This window comes from Gymnodraco acuticeps, unplaced genomic scaffold (genome assembly GCF_902827175.1).
Source record: "Gymnodraco acuticeps unplaced genomic scaffold, fGymAcu1.1, whole genome shotgun sequence".
Lineage (NCBI taxonomy): Eukaryota > Metazoa > Chordata > Actinopteri > Perciformes > Bathydraconidae > Gymnodraco > Gymnodraco acuticeps.
The window spans coordinates 1,198,122-1,221,136 of NW_022991188.1; the positions used below are offsets into that span (position 1 = coordinate 1,198,122).

Below are 23,015 nucleotides of genomic sequence, written 5' to 3' on the forward strand. Positions count from 1 at the left end.
TACATCGATCGAACAAGATGTTAAAAAAACACCAAGAATTTTCTTTATCAAGCTTGATATGCTTAACACAAAATTGGTAGAAGTTTTCAGCAGTATATGTGATACGCTGTGACCCAAATTCCCAAAAGTGGACAGTTTGGGCATCTGCTTTTTGACTTCACAAAGGTATAAAGACAAGAAACTGAGAATGCAGAGTTAGGGCTCCATAAAGAGGTTTAAGTTTCATTTACGGAATTATAACAAAAATATATGTCTACATGTTATGTCCCAAAGAAAAGATTTCTAGGAATGTAAATCCCCCCAAATTGTGCCTTCACCATACTTTATGTGAGAAAAATGAAATATAGACTTCTGAGTGGCTCTGGTCAGCTTGAATCCAGTTGGGTACAATTCATTCCATATATGATTTGTATATTATTTTCTAAAACCCCTCTGGCAGCATAATCTGTTTCTCAACAGCTCACCCATAACTCTGTACGTTTCAAACACTGTCAGCTTTGCCATAATACAGCTAAATGCACATAAAGAATAATCCATTCTTATTCATAGGAGGATTATGGGGAAATGTTGCTTGTACACTGAAGCCAGTGGAACCTGTTTACCACACATTGTTATTATTGTCCACTCACCATTGCGATAACTTTATATGTTTTTTGGCCGGATTTAACTAGACACAATTTTCACACAATTTATTTACAAGACTCCCTTTACTCCACATTTTTCTTGAAAACAGTTTATCCCATAGCCCCACTGCTCATACAGTACTTGCATTGTAGCCTTTCAGGGCAAGTAAGAATTTTAAGTCTCGTTATTATGCATTTCCTTTGTCATTATATCATTTTTTGGGTGAGGCTTTTTGAAAAGACAGCTTGATCTGTGTCAGGCTATATGATTAAATATGGAATAGAGGAAAAGAACAAAGTCTCAGATGACAGATTATAAATTCACCTGTGAGTGGAAGAAGGCCCTGTCTACTGTGTCTGTCAAGGTTAAGATGTAGAGTTCTGTCTGCATGGGTGAGTTTATGACCACACTACAGGCTTTAAAGTAATATGAAGCCTTCTCTACTTGTACATTAAAAGAGAGAGTGGGTGGATATTTTTAAGAGAATACATGCATACACTTTATTTCATTCACTTAGTGTGTATATAGCAGTTTTATATAGAATCATAATGACTCACAACCACTAGGAAGTGTTGAGGGCACTTCCAGCACGCATGGGATTTGTTCAGGTTTCGTTTAGAAAACTTGACATAATTCTGCCTGGTTGGTTTTCAAAATAAGGACATGAGAATCAGAATACCTTTATTCGTCCCAGTCACATTGACTGTGAGCAATGTATACATTTATCTTAATTTATTATGTTTAAAGAGTAAATACAATTAGTTTAAGAAACCACAAAAGGAATTTTCAATGTGCCAAGTTTTATTTGGCAAGGAACATATTCTCAGATGAGATACATCTGGAAAATAAATCACAATGACAAACATCAGCACACCTTGTATGTATGTAAATGTACAAGTATGTTTCCCAGCTTCTCATCAACCTCAAATGGCAAATACAAGCATTCAGATGTTTTTAGTGGAAAAAAGCTATAGTAATTACCAACTGTCCAAACAAGCCAACTCATCAAACAAACTCAAAATGAAAAAAAATAAAGAAGGGGATTCACTAGCTAAAAGAGAGGCTGTTTTATTTTGCGCATAGTCATCATTATGGCAGACTTCAATGGGAATACAAAATCAATTGATCCCAGATTGGATAATTGCCCTGATTGTTAAACTTTCTGTTTCTGTTGCGGTTAGACCCAGTCAAATATTGTTTATAGCTCATGCTTTTATTTTCTAGAGGGAGAACACAAGCACCTGAACATACTAATCCAATTCACTATATCACCACCAAAATCACAGCCATTCAAATAATAAACTCCAAATCTAAACCTTAAAACAACACTAAAACGTAATATAATAAACTTCAAAGAGGTAGAATTTGTTAGATGGATTACATCTGTTGTTGGATTATATTGCACTGTTGTTGTTTTACTATACACAGCTCAGGACTTTTCTTAAATGTGTTGCAACAGCAGTCATTACCTACTCTTGTGTGCTATATGAGAGTGCAATTGTTCTTATTAGACAGGCTTGTGTCTTGAATCTAATAATATAACTGTTACAAAAATCACTAAACAATGCTGTTTTGTCTTGGAGTTCATGAAAAAAGAGGACTCAGGGAATTGCCCAATGATTGTATTTGACTTACATAATTGCACAACAGGGATTGGTCTGGCGTACTTTGGAGAAAATTGATTTTGCATTATATGTGCTGAGCACAAACAGAATACATTGGTATGCCTCGTTGTCTACTCCCTTGTTCGATAATAAAGTCCATTCAGTGTTTTCATTAACATTTCTATTTTTTTTTCATAAACCAATCTCTGCTGAGCATCAGCATGCAGCAGCAACAGGAGTCCTTGTGGGTAGTTTTTTTCAAGTGTTTCTGTCTGGGGAAGGTCTTGTCAATGATACTCTGCCAACACAGAGAGGATGGTTGTTATTACTAAAGAGAGTTTGCTTTTATTCAAGATGAACTGAATGATAAAGGAGATGGAAGCCAGGTTTTCTGCTGATTATTATGGCATAGTATCAAATGGCATATCCACTGGTGTGGTCAACCCGGTCTCACGGCATTTCGTGTCATAGTCACAACATTTAATCTATTGATTCGTGTTCACCAACACGATTTCCCCCTTTTTTTCGTGTCACACAGAACGATTTAAAAGCAATGTATTTCTATTGGAAGTATGTTTCGTGCCTGCAGCACGTCTTTTTGTCCATTCGGGTCTTGGAACACCGGAAGCTGTGGGGTTCATAAAAACATGTTCTTACTCAATATCAAGCCACGATTATTCGTGATCATTCGTGGCTTGATATTGATTAATTAAGAACATTAATCAGCGCTTCAACACGTGTATTTCTGTTTATTCACGGCATTCATTTTGTTATTCTACAGTATTGTTGCTTTATAGTTATTTGTTAATGTATTCAACCCAATTTGTGTTCTTTGAAATTGAAAAGGATATTGTGTTTGTTACTTTCGTTGCAGTTGTATATGTCTTAAGTGTAATTTGGCTTGGCTTCCAATTTCTATGGACATGCTTTTATTTTGAGGAGAGTTAGCGCTGTTGACAGGAAGGTGTTGTTGCTATGGAAACAATGTGACTGAGATTAACGGAGAAAAAGTAATATCTACATATAAAGACGGAGAAAGTAACAATAACGTTTATGGTTAAGTGTTAACACCCCCCGAAGAGGCACAAGCTCTTACGTTGATATTGGAGTTTTCAATAAATTAAATTAAGCACATTTCTTGCAGTAATTATTTAATGAAGTCCAAAACAAAATGATTTGTATATACAGTAGTATATTTATTAAGTAACATTTTATACCAGAAGAAAATCTGTATAAATTAACAGATGGGTGGGTAAACCGGTGATTGCAGAATCATCAGCAATTGGTTTTTCCATTGTAAATTGTTTTATTTACATTTTATGTTTCCGAAGGGATGATATACTGTACATTTGGAATAAAGATAAGCTTAATGTCTTATTGTTTTAATAAGGGATCAGCATTTGTAACAGATGCAACTGAAAAGTGTTTGAAATGCCTTCTGTCATACATAATATCAGTCTATAAATCCATAAGAATATTCAGAAACATCTGGATACACAGGAGGAAGGTGTGACTGCAGCAGCGTATTTTGCCTAAATGCTCAGAACATTTGAGTCATTAAGCACAGTTTCTATATAAACGCGGTCCCAAAATGCCTGGACAAAACATCTAATTCTCAAAATGTGTAATGTATTTTGGAGGGAAAAGAAGTGATGTCGAGGAACTGAGTGGAACAAAAATAGCTTTTTAAACACATGACGCACCCTCCTGGGGATTTATTTGTTTTTTCTCTCATTGGTATTGACAAAGCCCTATTTTTTATTGAGCTGGGGCGTGGCAGCATTAGGGTGAGAGGATTGTTGATATTGATGCCCAGTAAATGCATGACAGGAGATGTCTTGTCTCAAAAAGTTAGTCACAGATGTATGAAAAGTGGGCCAGGCAGGGAAAATAGTGCGTAGTTTGATGCTACCAACATGTATTTGAATTTAGCTCTTTAATGATGTATTTCCTGTTCTATGGCAGGCAATTCATTTCAGGTCAGACAGAGAGGCATGCAGAAGGGAAACTCACTAGTGAAAAGTTATAATATTTGGATAATTAACTATTTTAGTTCAATATAAACACAATACTTGAAGTACAGCAAAGCAGATTATGTTAAGCTAAGGAAAGTTATGGTAAGTAATTATAAGGTAGGCTGAGATTCTTAATCAAATATACTACCAACATGACACTAGAACTACAAACTTGTAAAATGAGGATTGAACTAAAATGATAATAATAGTGATTATAACTCATCCTTTGTGCACCATGAATATCATCTGGCCACCAAATGTTGTGTCCTTCATCCTTGTTGTGGTTTGTTGACCAAAATGGCTTTGAGTGTCTGTAGCAGATCATGTACAGTACATGTATTAGTGGATGCAGGTTTATGGAAAAACTTTGTCTGACCTCATCAAATGGCACTGAGGGTTTCTGAAGTATACATCAATTGATTGGTCCCCTAGATGGATGTGCAGTAGCATGTTTCTGTGGTCAGTGGGTGTGATTCTTCACTTGTGATTAATGTCATTCACAGTGTATTGATTTAGAGCTCTCACCTATTGTATGTGAAGTCTCACTCATGTCTGCACTATTGAGTTTCAAGAAAGTGTTATATTGCTCAAGGCAAAACTGGGTTGTGGGTTTTATCATCATCCACTGACCTGAGGAACATAAATCTTAGCCACCGTCAAGTACGGATCTGTCTATTAGATAGTTGCAAAAGTTATAGGGAAGGGACATTATTTTGTTATATATCATAGTTTGGGTTGAGCACTCAATATTATTTAACATGAAAGTTAACAGAACCACATCTAGGAAATTGGTTTGTTGCAGCATTGAAAGTAATGTAGAAAACAAAGCAGTACTTTAAGCACTACGCAGGACTACAAACAGTCGGTGAATCAACTAGTCCAATTGGCAGATTAAGCATTGTAACAAGCAGAGTTATTTATTCATTTACGCATTTACAGTTATATTAGGCAGTTAATGAGCTTCATGGTAGAAAGAGGGAAGACTCCGGAATAATGTCTTTTATAAGCTTATCAAGTTCTTACAGTGTATGTGTTACTAAATACTTGCCTAATGAGAGAAAGAAAGGATAAACATAAGCACATTCACCTATTTCTTTAGCTCTGATTTAGTCTGCTAATTGCTAAGAACCGGGAAATGGAGTTGTACTCATTCCAGCAAAAGGCTATCCATTTGGCTGGATTATTTACCAGCATTGACAGCAATGCTGCTGTTTCTTTTCAACTTGTGTCCCTTTTTCTAATTTCTACGTTTATAGTTTCCTTTCCTTGTCTCCTTTCCTGATGCAGTTCCTTCTACCTGAGACAAAGCAGAGGAGCCTAGAAAAAGCCAGGAGAAAGGAGGAGTCGACCCAAAAGGAATTAACACAAGCCTCTTTGCTACTCTCTTGTCAAGATGCATTTTGGGAATTAAGACGTTCTTCAAGATGACAGGCTCATATTGATTTCCTGGTCAGATTCAGTAGGATAGAGAAAAGAGGAGACACAATGTAAATAGATGAGAAGCCCTGTGTGTGTGTGTGTGTGTGTGTGTGTGTGTGTGTGTGTGTGTGAGAGAGAGAGAGAGTGTGTCATCATGGAAAACGTGTTTCTGGAGAAATGTACAGTAACAGGGTAACCCTAGACCACAAGAGTGGTTTTGAGTACTTTGCCAAGTGATTACATTTCTGTCAGTCTGTCTGTGGACAGATTTAGTCAATGGGCTAGCGCCAAATGGGTAGCAGGTTTGTAGTGAAGTGAAGATGAATATGTTCTTGGAAAGGGCCCAGGAATTGGGGGTTAACACCTATGGTGCCATTTGACATTGTGGATGGTGGGACCCAATCGCAAGATGATCTCTTGTTGGTTGTTGAAATATATTCTAGATGAGGTGATGAAATGCATTATTTTCTTTGCAGCTGCCTCAATGGAAATAGTTGCTTGATAAATTGGCAACTTTAATTATAAATACATGCTAATTAGGATGTCATATGTAGGTGTGTGTATTTCATTAGTTTCACATTAGTCTCTTTTCCCTTGTGCTTATTTAAGTGACAATGAAATGATCAGTGTGTTACAATTTGTTCTCTCTTATTGACCCGTATGGACATAATGAATTTGTATTGGCATAATGAATGTGTATTGATATAATGAATTTGGATTGACAGAATGAATATGTTGCCCAAACCATAAGTATAACCATCACACGTACATGCGAATGTAACCTAACCAAAACCTTATTGTGTACACTTACCTTTGGGCAAAGTATATACCTTCAAGCAGTTTGGAGGAGTGAAGACCCCTACATGTCACCATAATGCAGAAATAGTCCTCACTATTAAAGATACAGTCATATAATGATATTCAATTGAGCTACAATGTTGTTAACACTTAAGTCTGAAAGGACAACACAAACATTCAGTAAATTGTGTATATGTTTTGAAAGATAAAAACAATGTTGGACTACATTGGTGATATGTAAAAGAATATCAAGCAGTCTTACACCACTGTCATAGACCACTGTAATTAGTAATTTGCAACACAACATAAAAAGCCAGGCCATTAGCTGGAACAGTCTATTTTTCCAAAAAAATACCTTTTTGCATGTTCAGTAAAAAAGCAAGTTACAAAGAGCTGGAAAAAAAAAAAAACTGTACAGCCTGATGAAATATTATTTTCACGTTAAAGACTCAACAACATTTTGTTTCTGAAAATACAGTGTTTTAAAATTGACTTTGCTAGACTGCATGTTGGGATCAGCAGTTCTCACAATGTAATCATCAAACACATTACATTGTGGAATGCTGCAAATCATAACAATAGCGGTGCACATCATATCTGTGGCTTCAGCTGGATGGTGATGGAGCATGTCAACGTGTGTTCATGATGAGGAGAAGCGTATCCCAATTTTGATCCTCTCTCCACTTGGATCCTCACCTTGTAATGGCCCTCACTGACAGTTCAAATTGAGTGTCACTCAAAACAAGAGTGGAGTGATAAGGGCCAAAACAGGATGATGGAGAGAGAGGTGCATATACCTCTGCAATTTCCCTCTTGTAGGCCAGGAATCTGCCAGGTCCTAAAGCACATAAATGGTCATACAGCATGCAGTACAGGTAAATAAAGAACGTTGAATACATCATGGTAAATGTTAGAAAAGATACCATCATATTTTAATAAATTGCACCTAGTGGTGTTGATGATCTGCTCATCTGCTCGGGCCATATCCCCAATATTAGTGCAGTCAACTTCTGGGTGAAAATAAACCTTGTTGTGCATGGATGTTACTCTGTTATTTTTGGCCCCAAATCATCTTTATATCTCATCCAGTAAAATAAGAATGGTATTAATTCCAAGCCTTGAGCAGTTTCTAACATTAACTATATTTTTTATAATTTTTTTATTTTACTTGTATGTATGCACCATGACATCAAGTCAAATTCCTTGTACGTGTCAACCTACCTGATAATAATCCTGTTTCTGATTCTGATTTTTCTGATTCTGATTAAATTAGCAAATGCTCTAGTGATTTTAAAAGAAATGTATTCTAGCCATGCCATAACTTTAGCATTATTATGTTAGCAACTTAGCATGGTGATGTTTGCATAATGTATATTTTATTGGTGTTTTTTTGTGTTTTTTTAAATGAGTCACGTCAAGTAATGGTCTGCCAGCATTGCTAAATTAAAATCCATGATTTTACTTAATTATTGTTTATTGTGTAGAATGAATCATCTTTATGTACACTGCTGCCCAATTGTAATTAAAATCGCTCCAAATATTCTTACTCTGTTTCCGGCAGTTAATTAATGTCAATTATGCGAGTATATAAGCGCTTTGAGCACCAGGAAAAGCACTTTATAAATGTAATGTATTATTATTATTATTATATATAGGCTAATTGTCTAAATGGGGTACTGCAATGCCCTAACTGGCTGAAATATGGTACATTGTGATTTATTACGGGCACGCTGGATAATGATCCAATCATGCAGTCACTGTGTGTTTTTTGATACGCCAAATCCAATCCCATTTTATACTGTCACACTCACATCAAAAGTTTAGAGTTTACTGAGCATCTCCAAGCAGAGAAGGGAGTTCCCCTATTTATGATGAAAGTCTATCATTCATTTTGATAGAGCCTCTGGCCTCAGTGACAGCTTTTCGTTTCCCTGTTTTATCTTGCATTTAATATCTTTCCAGCATCAGCATGTGGTCTTGAGCAGAGACTGAAGGATAAAGAGAGCTCTGGAGGATTCTTGGCTTTTGCATTCTCCTTTGTGGTAGAGGTCAGAAGAGATGGACTAAATGGTTCTCCTTTGGATCAATCTAATTCCATCCATCCATCCATCTTCTCCCGCTTATCCGTGGTCGGGTCGCGGAGGTCACAATTCCAGCAGAGAGCCCCAAACTTTGCTTTCCCTGGCCACATCAACCAGCTCTGACTGGGGGATCCCAAGGCGCTCCCAGGCCAGCGAAGATATATAATCCCTCCACCTGGTCCTAGGTCTACCCCTTGGTCTCTTCCCAGTTGGACGTGCCTGGAACACCTCCCTAGGGAGGCGCCCAGGTAAGTAAGTAAGTAAAGTTTATTTATGACGCGCTTTTCACAGACGAAGTCACAAAGTGCTTGACAAAACAATAAGACATCCATATAGGAGGCGTACAATGATCAATGAACCCACATGTTAAGAAGTCATAAAAGCACCAGAGCATAATTTAAAAGGTGGCATCCTTACTAGGTGCCCGAACCACCTCAACTGGATCCTTTCGACGTGAAGGAGGAGCGGTTCAACTCCGAGTCCCTCCTAGATGACTGAACTTCTCACCTTATCCTTAAGGGAGACGCCAGCCACCCTGCGGAGAAAACCCATCTCGGCCGCTTGTATCCGCGATCTCGTTCTTTCGGTCATGACCCATCCTTCATGACCATAGGTGAGGGTAGGAACGAAACTGGCCCGGTAGACAGAGAGCTTTGCCTTCTGGCTCAGCTCTCTTTTCGTCACAACGGTGCGGTAAAGCGACTGCAGTACCGCTCCCGCTGCTCCGATTCTCTGGCCCATCTCACGCTCCATTGTTCCCTCACTCCAGAACAAGACCCTGAGATACTTGAACTCCTTCACTTGGGGTAAGGACTCATTCCCTACTTGGAGTGGACAGTCCATCGGTTTCCTGCTGAGAACCATGGCCTCAGATTTGGAGGTGCTGATCCTCATCCCAGCCGCTTCACACTCGGTTGCGAACAGATCCAGTGAGTGCTGAAGGTCGCAGACCGATGAAGCCATTAGAACCACATCATCTGCAAAAAGCAGTTGTGCAATCCTTAGTCCACCAAACTGCAGACCCCTTCCCCCACGACTACGCCTCAAAATCCTATCCATGTATATTACAAACAGGATTGGTGACAAAGATTGGATGGCCCTGAGTAGAGACCCCCTCACCCCATATTCCTGCAGCACCTCCCACAGTAACTCCCTGGGAACCCGGTAGTACGCCTTTTCCAAGTCTACAAAACACATGTAGACCGGATAAGCGTACTCCCAGGCCCCCTCCAGGATCCTTGCGAGAGTAAAAAGCTGATCCGTCGTTCCATGACCAGGACGGAATCCGCATTGTTCCCCCTCAATCTGAGGTTCGACAATCGGCCTGACCCTCCTTTCGAGTACCTTAGAGCAGGGGTTCCCAACCTTTATTGTGCCAAGGACCGGCAGATACATTAAAATCGCGGAACGGTTGTCAATTTTAACTGATTTTAATATTTACTCACCAGAAGCAAGGTTCCAGAGCCGACGCTGTGCGTAGAGGTGAGCCCAACCAGATCCAACCGGTAACACTCCACCTCCCACACAAGCTCCGGCTCCTTCCCCCCCAGAGAGGTGATGTTCCACGTCCCCAAAGCCAGCTTCTGTCGCCCGGGTCTGGTCCGTCAAGACCCTCTGCTTTCACTGCCACCCTTCTGGCAGCGCACCTGCACCCGCACTCGTTGTTTCCCGTAGGTGGTGGGCCCGTGGGACAGAGAAGCGGAGGTGTTGCCCACCTTGCCTTTTCGGGCTGTGCCCGGCCTGTCTCCGTGGCAAGCCCGGCCACTAGACGCTCGCCGACGAGTCCTCCTTCTGGGCCTGGCTCCAGAAGGGGACCCCGGGCTTCCTCCGGGCCGGGTATGTGTGTCGTCTTTCATGAGGTCTTTTGAACCAATCTTAATCTGGCCCAGTGGTGGCGCCAGAGTATTTTTGTTGGGTAATCTATGGTAGGGCTAACCCATACTGTGGTGGGGCTCAAGTCAGTATTTGCGATGTAATTACATACACGCTATATCGCCCCCATTGACAGTGAAACGCCACGCGTGAGGTTTAGATTATTTCCCTGTCTCAATCCAAATTGAACTGTATGAAATAAAAAGGCACATTTGTCTTGTAGTAAATAAAAAGGGCGACCTGGAGCCAATCCAACAACTTCCCCACAAGTGCAAGAGTTGACATGCTGAAAACCCAACCCCTGTAAGGGGGTCTGGGGGATTTTCCCCCAGGAGATTTTTTGAAATACTAACATAAAATACACATTCTGGTACTCTCTTGAGAAGAAAAATAAATAAATCTACTACTACACATTTAAAAAAATGAATGCCATTTTAGTTTTTTGTTACTTTGTTCTGAAAGCTGAACCTGCTGCTCCTCACAGAGAGAAGAGGGAAGAGGCTGTGTGAATTACTTTACATTGTGGATAAGGGTGGATAGCCCCCATTGTTCTGTGTGTCAAAATCAAAGACAGCCCACACACCTATCAATCATCAAACCGTGGGGTCTTATTTTATTACATGTTGATTTCTATCAACACGTAATGTTGTATCGATGTATATAGAGATGTACTACAGCAAAAGTATTCTCCGTCGGGACTTCCTGCAACAACACCACGCCGTTATCTTGATTCTGATTGGCCAGAAGACATTATCAAATATGTTCTATTTAGAAGACGATCACTACGTGACAAAAGTTTTCAAAACTTTGGTATTTCCAGACAAGTGGCTACTGAAATCAATCTTACTAACTGCTGTCTGTGCAATTTACTCCGCGCGAGTTGGCGGACTTTATTTTGCTTACTTTAACATCATTGTTCATGGTGGGGCTAAGGTGGGGCTATTTTCTTGGTATGGCTGTAGCCTACCCCAGCCATACCCTGGCGCCGCCACTGGTCTGGCCCCTTGCCTGAGACCAATTTGCCATGGGAGACCCTACCAGGAACACAAGGTTCCAGACAACACAGCCCCCAGGTTCATCAGGGCACACAAACCTCTCTACCACGGTAAGGTGCTGGTTCTTCAATCTAATTATACAAAAAAAATACCAATTGATCTTCACTTCTATGGCTTATGAGAACTAAGAGAGACCTGTGGAATTTCAGAGAATAATATGAGGCACAAAGCATCTGTCTTCTCTGACCATGTGGCTGAAGTTTCATCCTCCAAAAGCTAAAAATAACATTGAACTTCTACAAAGTGTCTAGTTCCACCGTTTGTTTTGTCATGATAAATTATGTCTCAGGAATGTAGGGTTTGGGAATTATGGCAGTTCTCATTCATAACACTCCGTTCGATGTCTCACTATGGGATGCGCCTCAACGCGTATGCAAACAGAAGCATCAATCTCATTACGCCAATCCTGATTGCCTGGTAATCTTGACATCTACGTCAGGGAATCCACCCACCCTTTAAGTAGCTTGCGCTACGTCGCAGCGTCATTCAAACACCTCTTCTCGCTTCAGAGCACATCTCGAATATCAGTAGCCGGGCTAGATTAACGGTCCACAGACTGAACCCAAGCTAACATTCGGTCGACGGGCGCTTGCCGGTTACTTTTTTGCTTTTCAGAAGAATTGAACAAATATTAACACACCAGTTAATATTGTAATCTGCCCCACCGTTTTTTCTTTCGAAATAACGGTAAGGTTTGATTTAATTATTTTTTTCTTCAAACAGTAACATACCTGTTGCTAGTTTATCCCTCCGCACCGACACCACGGCGAGCGGGGACGGACTCTTCTCTACCTCACACCAGAGGAGACGGAGATAAGAAAGATATTAACACACCAGTTAATATTTTTTTAAAGAAAAAATCTACCCCGTCGTTTCTTCCTTTCGGAATAACGATAATGTTGGATTTTTTTCGGTAACATACCTGTTACTAGCTTGTCCCTCCGCGCCGACACCCCGGCAAACGAGGATGGACCCTTCTCTCCCTCACACCAGAGGAGTCGGAGGCTCGGAGGCTCGGAGGCTCGGCTCGGAGGCTGCGGGTTTAGGATCTAGGGCACGGACTCACACCAGGTCTGCTCGTCCTGCCTTGGGCTGGAACACGCCCAGGAAGCTATTGATATCCCCGATTCGTGCGGGCATTGTGCCCGGTTCGTGCGGGCATTGTGCCCGCTTCACCATCAAGAGCCTCCGCCGACGGCTAGCGCGCCAAGCTAGCCTGTCGGGACGGGACCCCTTCATGTCCGTTGATTCGCCAGCCGGCAATCGGGACATGGTGGCGACCGCCCCAGCCTGTGTCAGGCTGGGGCTCAACAACGGCGGAAGCCGCGGAATCGGAGCCCCGCCCCGTGTCAGGCTGGGGCCCGGTGGCGGCAAGTGCCGCGAGAGCGGAGCCCCGCGCTGTGTCAAGATAGGGCTCCCAACTGGACCTCACCGTGGTTTCACCCGCGGAGGAAGTCCTACAGCTGGATTATATGGAGGAGGATGAAGAGGATGCCTCTAAGTTCCTCTTATCCGACTCGGATGAGCACGAAGATGACATCTTCGTTTCATCTGCCCAGGCTGCCAAGCCGGAGGCGATGTCCGCTCCCCCGGGCGAAAGCACACCAGCTTCGCCCCTGCCTCAGTATGGACTTGCAGGCCGTGTGCCAACGCGCTGCGTCCAGGCTGGACATCCCCTGGCCTGAAGTGGCCAAGGAGACCTCCAGATCTCGCTATGAGGGGAAGAACTTGCCGATGCAGCGAGGATGAGGAAGCAGCTTCTCCCAGTCTTTCCAGAGATGCTGGACGAGGTGTCGGTCTCGTGGAGAGACCGCCCTTTCAGCAACAAGGCCCCAATCCAGGGTGCCTCCTCTTTGGACTGTGTCGGCATGGAGAAGCTCGGCCTGCTCCGCATGCCGCCCATTGGAACCGCTGGTGGCAGCCCACCTCCAACCGCGGCTGGCTTCGGCACCGAGCAGGAACCCCCACGCTACCGGCAAAGGCAGGACCGCTTCAAGTCAGCAATGACCGAACGAGCCTATAAAGCCGCAGCTTTGTCCGCCAGGGCGCTCAACGTCTCCTCGCTGCTGACCGCCTACCAGGCGGAGCTCTGCGAGGACATGACGATCAAACCTGAGCCTGCCGTGTGGGACGAAATCGCAGCGATCACGGACATTTGCATCTGTGTGCAGCGCTGTGCAGTCCAAGCCACGGGCAAAGCACTGGGGATAATGGTGGTGCAGGAGAGAGCCAGGTGGCTTACCCTGACGAACCTTCCAGACCGGGAAAAAGAGGACATCTTGGACATGCCTATTGTTCCCGAGGGCATATTTGGCTCCGCTCTAGCTTCGATGCAGCAGCGGTGTGAATACAAAAAGAAGGAGGATGAGGCTCTCCAGCTTTGTCTTCCCCGAAGGGTCCAGCCGCCGCCTTCAACGGCCCCGCGGCAGTCCTTCGCTCAGGCTGCCTCACGTCCTGCCCGTTTCAAGATCCCAAAACAGCAGAGGCCACAGCCCGCCTCGGGTCGCCAGCCCAGACACGAGGCAAGGACGAGCTGGCCAAGAAAGTCTCCGGTTCCGGCAGCAGCCGCTCACGCACAGCCGGCCCAGACTTTCAGCCACCAGACGAGGAAGAAGAAGAAGAGGGCGGTCTGACAGCCTCCTCTCCTCGATAAAGGCGCTGGAAGTTCCCTGTTCTCAAGCTCCAGAACACGTTCCAGTGTTAGATGCTCATGTGTTTCCGGGGTGCAACCATGCCCCCATCTTCCCGCCGCCTCGAGTGATGACAGAACGTCATCCTCAAGTTCGCGCCATGAGGGAAATGGACTTAACATCAACAACAGCAAGCTCCGCTGCTCACTTAAGTCACACAAACACATGTCATCACTATTGTCTTTTAATAAATCATTTTCCACTGTCGTTTCCAGGCTTAAAGCCAAGGGCGCAGTCAATAAAAATGAAAAGAAAGACAATAAAAGCAATAAACAGTCTGACGTCTACCCCCTTCTTAGAGTGGCTGCTACCTCTCTCAGAACGCGGACGATGGACGGGGCTGTGAAGGCATCACTGCCACGCCCATGCGCAGTGTCGACCGGGGTTGTCAACCTGGGGTACCACCGTGTTCAGACACTAGATGGCCCCATAACACAACAAATAAAGACACAGAGGGCAGACGACAGGGATGTGACATCTCCACTCGCTTTGAAAAGCGAAAAGTGGAGGATGCTCACAGATTCTGCTTGGGTTTTCAAGACAATAACACGGGGTTACAGACTCCAATTCGCTGTCGCCCCCCCTCACTTTTCGGGCATTCTGCATTCGTAAGCCCGGGGAGAGTCAGCCCATATTCTAGAGCAAGAGATCCTCTCGCTACTAGACAAGAAGGCTATATCTATAATACCCTCCGAACAGAGTCAGAGCGGCTTTTATTCCAAGTATTTCCTCGTTCCCAAACGGGGAGGGAACGGGATTTGGCCTATACTAGATTTGAGAGCTCTGAACAAATATCTCAAAAGATACAAATTCAGAATGCTCACTCACACATCTCTGTTGCGTCTCGTGCGCCAAAACGATTGGTTCACATCAGTCAACCTGAAAGACGCGTATTTCCACATCCCAGTATATTATCCACACAGGAAATATCTGAGGTTCGCCTTTCAGGGTGTCTGTTACGAGTACAGAGTACTTCCCTTCGGTCTGTCTCTCAGCCCACGAGTGTCTGTACGGTGTACGGAAGCCGCGATAGCCCCGTTAAGACAACAGGGTATTCGCCTGGCAACTTATCTGGACGATTGGCTCCTTCTCGCACAGTCGGAGCAAGAGGCTATTACGCAGACGAATGTCCTCGTAAAACACCTGCTCGACCTGGGTTTCGTAATAAACACAGAAAAGAGCATGTTGTCCCCAGCCCAGACTGTACTCTTCCTGGGCCTATGCCTGAATTCGGTGCCCTTTACAGCCCGCCTATCAGCAGAGAGAGTGAAAGCCTTCAGGGCTTGCCTCGCTCATTTCCAGCCACGCAAATGGCTCTCTTCAGATCATGTCTGCGGTTACTGGGGCTCATGGCGTCAGCCATCCTGGTGGTACGACTGGGACGCTTACACATGAGGGAGTTTCAGCGCTGGGTAGCTGCCCTCAGACTGGACCCTGTGCATCATGGCGCGCGGAGAGTGATGGTCACTATGAAATGCATAATGGCACTGCGCCACTGGCTGTACCCGACTTTTCTAGTACGGGGCGTGCCTAAGGGTGCTGTCCTATCGCGGAAAGTGGTCACCACAGATGCATGTCTGACGGGCTGGGGGGGGTATATACGAAGGTCGACCTGTGAGGGGTCTCTGGAGCAGAGACCTCCAACGGTCACACATCAATTATCTGGAGCTTTTAGCGGTGTTCCTCACCCTGAAACGCTTTGTGCCTTTTCTCAGAGGACATCATGTCCTCGTGAGGACAGACAACACGACCACAATATCGTATATAAACCACCAAGGGGGTTTGCGTTCTCTCCAGTTACACATGCTGGCACGCAAACTGATCTTATGGAGCTCTCTCTGAGAGCGACGCACGTACCAGGAGTGATGAACCTCGGGGCAGATCTGCTGTCCAGAGGTGCACCACTATATGCAGACTGGACTCTACATCCAATAATTGTGAGTCAGCTGTGGGTGCGTTACGGCCGCGCTGCAGTGGATCTGTTCGCATCAAAAGAAAACGCTCAATATTAGCTGTTCATTTCAATGTCAGCTGTTCATTTCAATGCACGATTTAAACGCACCGTTAGGCGTGGATGCGCTCGCGCACGTTTGGCCTCCGGTCCTTCTGTACGCGTTCCCACCCCTGGCTCTGATACCCCCAACTCTGGCCAGAGTGAGAGAACAATGCCACACACTGATCCTATTAGCTCTACACTGGCCTGCAATGTACTGGCTGGCGGAGATATATCAGCTGCTGTGCGGGCAGCCGTGGCTCCCGCTACGCAGGGACATAATGTCTCAGGCGGGGGGGACGATTTTTCACCCACACCCAGAGCGCTTAGCACTATGGGCCTGGCCCGTGAGTGGTATAACCTGAATACAGTGGGACTCCCTCACAAGGTGATAAACACTATTCAGAGTCCAATAGCTTCCTCCACCAGGTCCCTCTATGACTGTAAGTGGAGGGTGTTTGAGGAGTGGTGCCTTAAAAAAGGACACATCTCTTTTCAATGTCCTGTCGGGTTGATTTTATCATTTCTACAGGACCTGATTGATAAATACAGAGCTTTCTCTCCGATCAAAGTGTACCTGGCTGCTATTGCTGCATGCCATGTGGGCTTTGAGGGAAAGACAGCTAGCCAACATCCCTTGGTCTGCCGTTTTATAAAAGGGGCTCGCAGGCTCCTCCCTGTTTCCAGGTCACTGGTGCCCTTATGGGACTTGGCAGTGGTTTTAGATGGGCTCACTCGACCTCCATTTGAACCCCTGGAAGAAGCTGACATGAAACACCTGTCACTGAAGACAGTGTTGTTACTGGCTCTGGCATCTGCCAAGCGAGTCAGTCATGTCATGTCATGTCAGTCATGCGCTCTCTGTACATCCTTCATGCACTCAGTTTGCCCCGGGGCAAACGAGAGTGTTGCTGAAGCCCAACCCTGCCTTTGTACCTAAGGTGGTTGGCTCATGTACCCCCATTGACATTGAGGCATTTCCTCCACCACTGTGTTCCTCTGAGGAATAGCGGCCCGAATTTGCTGTGCCCAGTCCGTGCTTTACGCACCTATATGGACAGGACAAAAGAGTTTTGATGCAATGACCAACTCTTTGTATCCTGGGCTAACCCTCCCTGCACATTTGTGCAGCAGCGAGCTGGTCCTCACCGCTCACTTTTGTCCTCTTTTACAGGCTAGATGTCTCTGCTCCAAGTGTGGCCCGCGCAGTGCTGGGCCCCGTGTTGAGACAGGGTTCTACCTGTTAAGTTCTGGTTGTTTTGGTGATTTTCGAGATAAGCATGTCTAGCAATACGGGAGTTTCAATATCCCATAGTGAGACATCGAACGGAGTGTTATGAATGAGAACTATAGGTTACTTATGTAACCCCAGTTCTCAGAGTAACATGAAGTGAGATGTCTCACCAGACGGCCCTTCTTGCTAAGGCGAAGCGAGAAGAGGTGCTTATTTTGAATGACGCTGCGACGTAGCGCAAGCTACTTAAATGGTGGGTGGATTCCCTGACGTAGACGTCAAGATCACCAGCCAATCAGGATTGGCGTAATGAGATTGATGCTTCTGTTTGCATACGCGTTGAGGCGCATCCCATAGTGAGACATCTCACTTCATGTTACTCTGAGAACTGGGGTTACGTAAGTAACCTATAGTTTAAAAAAAAAATCTGATGGCAAATGTTATGATTTTCTACCCTCTAGCTGTGACATCACGCAATAATGTTTAAAATCTGAGGAAAACCTCTATAACAAGGTCTGAACAATGTTTAATATCTCTAGAAGTAAGAATCAGATTTAAAAGTTGTTTTACACGAATAATGTCAGAAAGATGTGTAACATTTTAAAGTTGGAATGAGGTTTCTGAATGAAAGTATGAATGAACAGTTAGCAGTTGAAGTCACATGAAGATTTGTTGAAGTCTGAAGATTTCCTCCATTGACTTCAATGTTAAACATTTGATGAATTATGGGATGTATCTCTGGAATTATGAAAGTTATGAATGAGAAAAGTAATAGCCATCGATTCCCGACTGAGCTGAACGTTTTGATGTTTGAACAAAGTTTCTGCGATGTTCAATGCGGGAGGAGAAGCGCGGCAAAATACCGGTGGAATAATACCGGCGGAATAATAATAAACTTTTCGTGCTTAGAATAACAGATAGTTGGAATGCTGTTAACAGCATTCCCACTAAATGAACACCTAATGAAATATGACCCCCAGTTTGATGATTGACAGGTCACAGAACAATGGGAGCCATCTACCCTTACCCACAATTTAAAGTAAGTCACACAGACTCTCTCCTCTTTGCTCTTCTCTCTGTGTGGAGCAGCAAGTTCAGCTGTCAGAACAAAGTGAAAAACAAACAATGGCATACAATATTATTAATATGTCGGGTAGTAATAGATTTATTTATTTTCTTCTCAGAGTGTACCAGAATGCGTAGTTTATATTTTAGTATTTCTAAAAAGTACTTCACTTTAATTAATATTGTATGCTGAAAAACGTATATATTACAGCACGGTTTTTTGTTGAATAGATTTGTGTGGTTCAAATTTCGGGTCGCGATTTATTGACAAAGGAAAAAGTGGGTCCCGAGGCCTGACCAGTTGAGAACCACTGTTTTAAAGGATGCATCTACATATCATATTATAGTGTTACTGAGAATGTTTACAAGGGACTGAAACCATTACAGTGAAGGTTGCTTATTTTTCTTCTGCTCCCTCCCCCAGATTAGGATATGTACACCTGAATGGACCAACGACTATGTAGGTATAATAACAATGTCCGTGTTCAAATTAGATATACATGTTCGTCTAACTTATAAATAGTTATATTGGGTTATTCATTTTCCTTTCAATTCTTGCCCTTCGTCATGTTGTTCTCTGTTCAGCAGTTGAGTTGGGGATTTATCTACATGATGATGAAGAATGCAGCTCATTCTGTGGAGTGGACCTGTGGGCCAGATTAACAGGTTAGTGTCAAAATCATGTGGTGGTACTTGTACAGCAGTGATGTCTGGGAATTAATGAATCATCAGCTGAATCCCATGGAGAGGATGCTTTTTATGGAACTGAGCACAAAGGTAAGTGTGTGAGAACGTGTGCAATCAGTTTGTGTGTTTGGCTCGGTGCATGCTTTGTTTCGACCTCATCTATTTCCATCATATTGCGCCCTCAAAACATCAACCTGAGCTGTCCAATGGGGACTGGACAACATGACATTAATGCGATGTAACATCAGATCCAATGAGCTGTGAACTACTAAATAATGTATTTGTATGCAAAATTAGAATAAAAATGTTCATGTTTGGCCACCAGTTGAGATGGCTTAGCCTACTTGCCCTTATTTTCACCTTGACAGTCACTTTTCCTTGTTTTTTTTTGCGGATTACTGTTTTATAAATGCATGACTTGTTTATTTATTTTAATTTTAAAACCATGTCCAGCTTACGTTATTTGTAGATCTATGTGAGTTCTATCTTATAGACAATATTCATAGTCTAATATTTTTAGAACTATTTGTATCCGTTGCAACTCCTGCCAACCACGGTGATTAAATCTGTTGCCTGCTCGTCATTGTTACGTCATTAGTCTTACAGTTTATAAACTATTCTAGCCAATTTCAACTCCAACTGGTTATATCTCTCACAGGCTCCGCCCTCTACTGGACTCTATGGGTACTACCCTCTATGCAAGCATTCACATACTGAGATTTCTATAGACGTAGTCGGCCTTGGGGCGGGCCTACCTGAATGCGCGCGCATCTCACCGTATAAAAGGAGGCCTCGCCTCCTGACTATCATCCCTTTCTCTTCAGCGAGCGGGCAACAACTGAAGCAGAGATAAGACATTTGAAAGAAGAAGAAAGAGTTATCATACCTCCAGGGAGTCACTGCTAGAGACCCGGGCCTGTCCTTTATGCCCTGGCTTAAATAGCGGGCGCCGATCCCCACCACCTTTGCTTCGAGTGTTTGGGGGACCAGGATATGGCCGAGGTGGTGCCATTCACATTCGCCATTCTTTCCGGGTCCGACGTCCATGTTAGTCCACCGCCCAGGGCTGTACTCTCCCTGGATGATGATCATGGCGGCGAGTTTGTGGGCTACTCGCTCATTGCTAGAGATGCCCCCGCCTCACCAGGTCAGAGCGATTATTGGGCCGCAAGGCCGACTAAGTAGCTTGGTCCACGGGCCTTGCCCCATGCCCGGTTCCCCCGGGGACCGGTGCTCGGTGGCTTCACATGATATAGGGTCGCCCCTACTTCATCACAGGCCGCCGCTGCTGCCTGCCGTGTGATGTCCCTGGGATATCACACCGCATGGCACATTCCAAAGAGGACCGTGTTGATCTCCTGGGAGCCCCGTGTTTACGGAAGGGATCTTTGGATCGATTTCCTTGCTCACGGGATAAGGAGTAATCGCAGCGTGGCTGATTCTTGCCCATCCCCAGAGGAGGAAACACTGTCCTACACTCCCCGCCCCTGCTGTAAACCCCAGTATAGGGAGCCAGCAGGTGGGCGTGTGCACGTGAATGGAAATAAACCGAGTGCTGTCAAAGCACTGTGCGGGTTCAAGAGACGCTATTGCCGGCGTGCTGTCAGAAAACACACCTTGCCTGGTATAATAGCTCCGATTAATGCATTTCACCATTGAATGGGAAATACAGCGTTAATACGTGGGCGCGTGGCCCTCGGAAGAGTGGCCGCGGTGCGTTCAGGGACCTCAGTAGAGAGAACAGTCCTCAAGCACCGCAGCGCGCTCCTCTACAGGCTTCCTGCAGACGAGGGAGCGTAGCGCAACGGTGAGACGAAGGGAGAGGTGCCGGCACGGAGATCCCGTGCCCGCGGCGCCCTCCACCTCTTCGGCCCATCCCGTGGAACCGGCGTGCCAGCACTCACGGGGGCGGGCTGCCCAGCCGAGAGCGGCCGGGTGTGGTGCTCCGTCCTCACGGATCTGACTGGCGGGGGGAGAAAATCTCTCCGCCCGGGACGAGAGGGCGAATCCCGCCTCCTCCCTGTAGGCTATAATGCACAGATCACTACGTTTTCTAATAAGAATGAGGTTGATCTCTAAGTGTCTTTTGTTTCCACAAATGCTACACTTACAAACAATTTTAACCATACACATTCCCCAGAGCCATATAATAGAAGAGTTACGACATCTCCGTTCACTCCAATGGACCAGTTTTTTACAGCAATGGCGGATCGTGGAGCCTCTCAATAGTTCCCCGGAAGTTAGCGGCAAGCTAACTGGACTTTTGAAGGTAAGGCAAGGCAAGGCAAGGCAAGGCAAGTTTATTTATATAGCACTTTTCAACACAAGGCAATTCAAAGTGCTTTACAAAAAATGAAAGACATTAAGAAAATGGCATTTAAAATCAGTCATTAAAAAGAAAAGCTAATAAATTAAAAACATTAAAAGAAAAAATACATGGATAAAAGTTACAGTGCAATCTAAGATATGAATAGTTCAATTAAACATTAAAAGAAAAAGTACATGGATAAAAGTTACAGTGCAGTCTAAGATATGAATAGTTCAATTAAAAGCAGCGACAAAAAGAAAAGTCTTCAGCCTGGATTTAAAAGTAGTCAGAGTTGCAGCGGACCTGCAGGTTTCTGGGAGTTTGTTCCAGATATTTGGAGCATAATAACTGAACGCTGCTTTACCATGTTTAGTTCTGACTCTGGGGACAGAAAGCTGACCAGTCCCTGAAGACCTGAGAGATCTGGTGGTTCATAATTTAGCAGGAGGTCAGAAATGTATTTTGGGCCTAAACCATTCAGTGCTTTATAAACCAGCAGCACTATTTTGAAATATATTATTTGACACACAGGAAGCCAGTGTAAAGACTTCAGAACAGGAGTGATGTGATCCACTTTCTTAGTGTTAGTGAGGACTCGAGCAGCAGCGTTCTGAATTAGCTGCAGCTTTCTAATAGATTTTTTAGTGAGACCTGTGAAGACACCATTGCAGTAGTCGAGTCTACTGAAGATAAAAGCATGGACAAGTTTTTCCAAATCCTGCTGTGACATTAGTCTTTTAATCCTAGATATATTCTTTAGGTGATAGTAGGCTGATTTAGTAACTGTTTTAATGTGACTGTTGAAACTCAGGTCAGAGTCCATGACTACACCTAGATTTCTGGCTCTATCTGTTGTTTTGAACATTGCAGACTGAAGCTCAGCGCTAACTTTTATACGTTCTGACTTGGCTCCAAAAACCATTACCTCAGTTTTATCTTTGTTTAATTGGAGAAAGTTCTGACACATCCAGTCATTGATTTGTTCAATGCACTTACTCAGTGTTTGAATTGGAGCATAGTCTCCTGGTGAAATTGTTACGTCAATTTGTGTGTCATCTGCATAGCTATGGTAACTTATTTTGTTGTTTTTCATTATCTGAGCCAGTGGTAGCATGTAGATGTTAAAGAGAAGAGGTCCCAAGATGGAGCCTTGAGGAACCCCACATGTCATATTTGTCAACTCAGATGTGTATTTACCTATAGAAAAAAAGTTGTTTCTTTCCTTTAAATAGGATTCAAACCAATTTAGAACTGTTTCCGAAAGTCCCACCCAGTTTTCCAGTCGGTCTAGTAATATGCTGTGGTCAACAGTGTCAAACGCAGCACTGAGATCTAATAATACTAACACTGAAGTTCTGCCACTGTCTGTGTTAAGTGGATGTCATTTAAAGACCTTTACAAGAGCAGTCTCAGTGCTGTGGTTTGGACGAAAGCCTGACTGGAACACATCCAAACAGCTATTTCAATGCAATAAATTACTCAACTGTTGAAAAACAACTTTTTCAATGATTTTACCTAGAAATGGGAGGTTTGATATGGGCCTGTAATTGTTCATTACTGAAGCATCTAG

The 23,015-nt window shown here is 43.9% G+C and overlaps 1 protein-coding gene across 1 annotated transcript in view; it reads right to left on the reverse strand.

Annotated features, from left to right (window-relative positions):
• Window positions 1-20,865: 20,865 nt before the first annotated feature.
• The window catches only part of LOC117561198 (C-C chemokine receptor type 8-like), a 31,612-nt gene continuing 29,462 nt past the window's right edge, over window positions 20,866-23,015 (reverse strand). Inside the window, exon 3 of the mRNA XM_034238498.1 lies at window positions 20,866-21,164. Coding sequence (XP_034094389.1) covers window positions 20,866-21,164 — 299 coding nt within the window. The remainder of the gene's footprint in view (window positions 21,165-23,015) is intronic.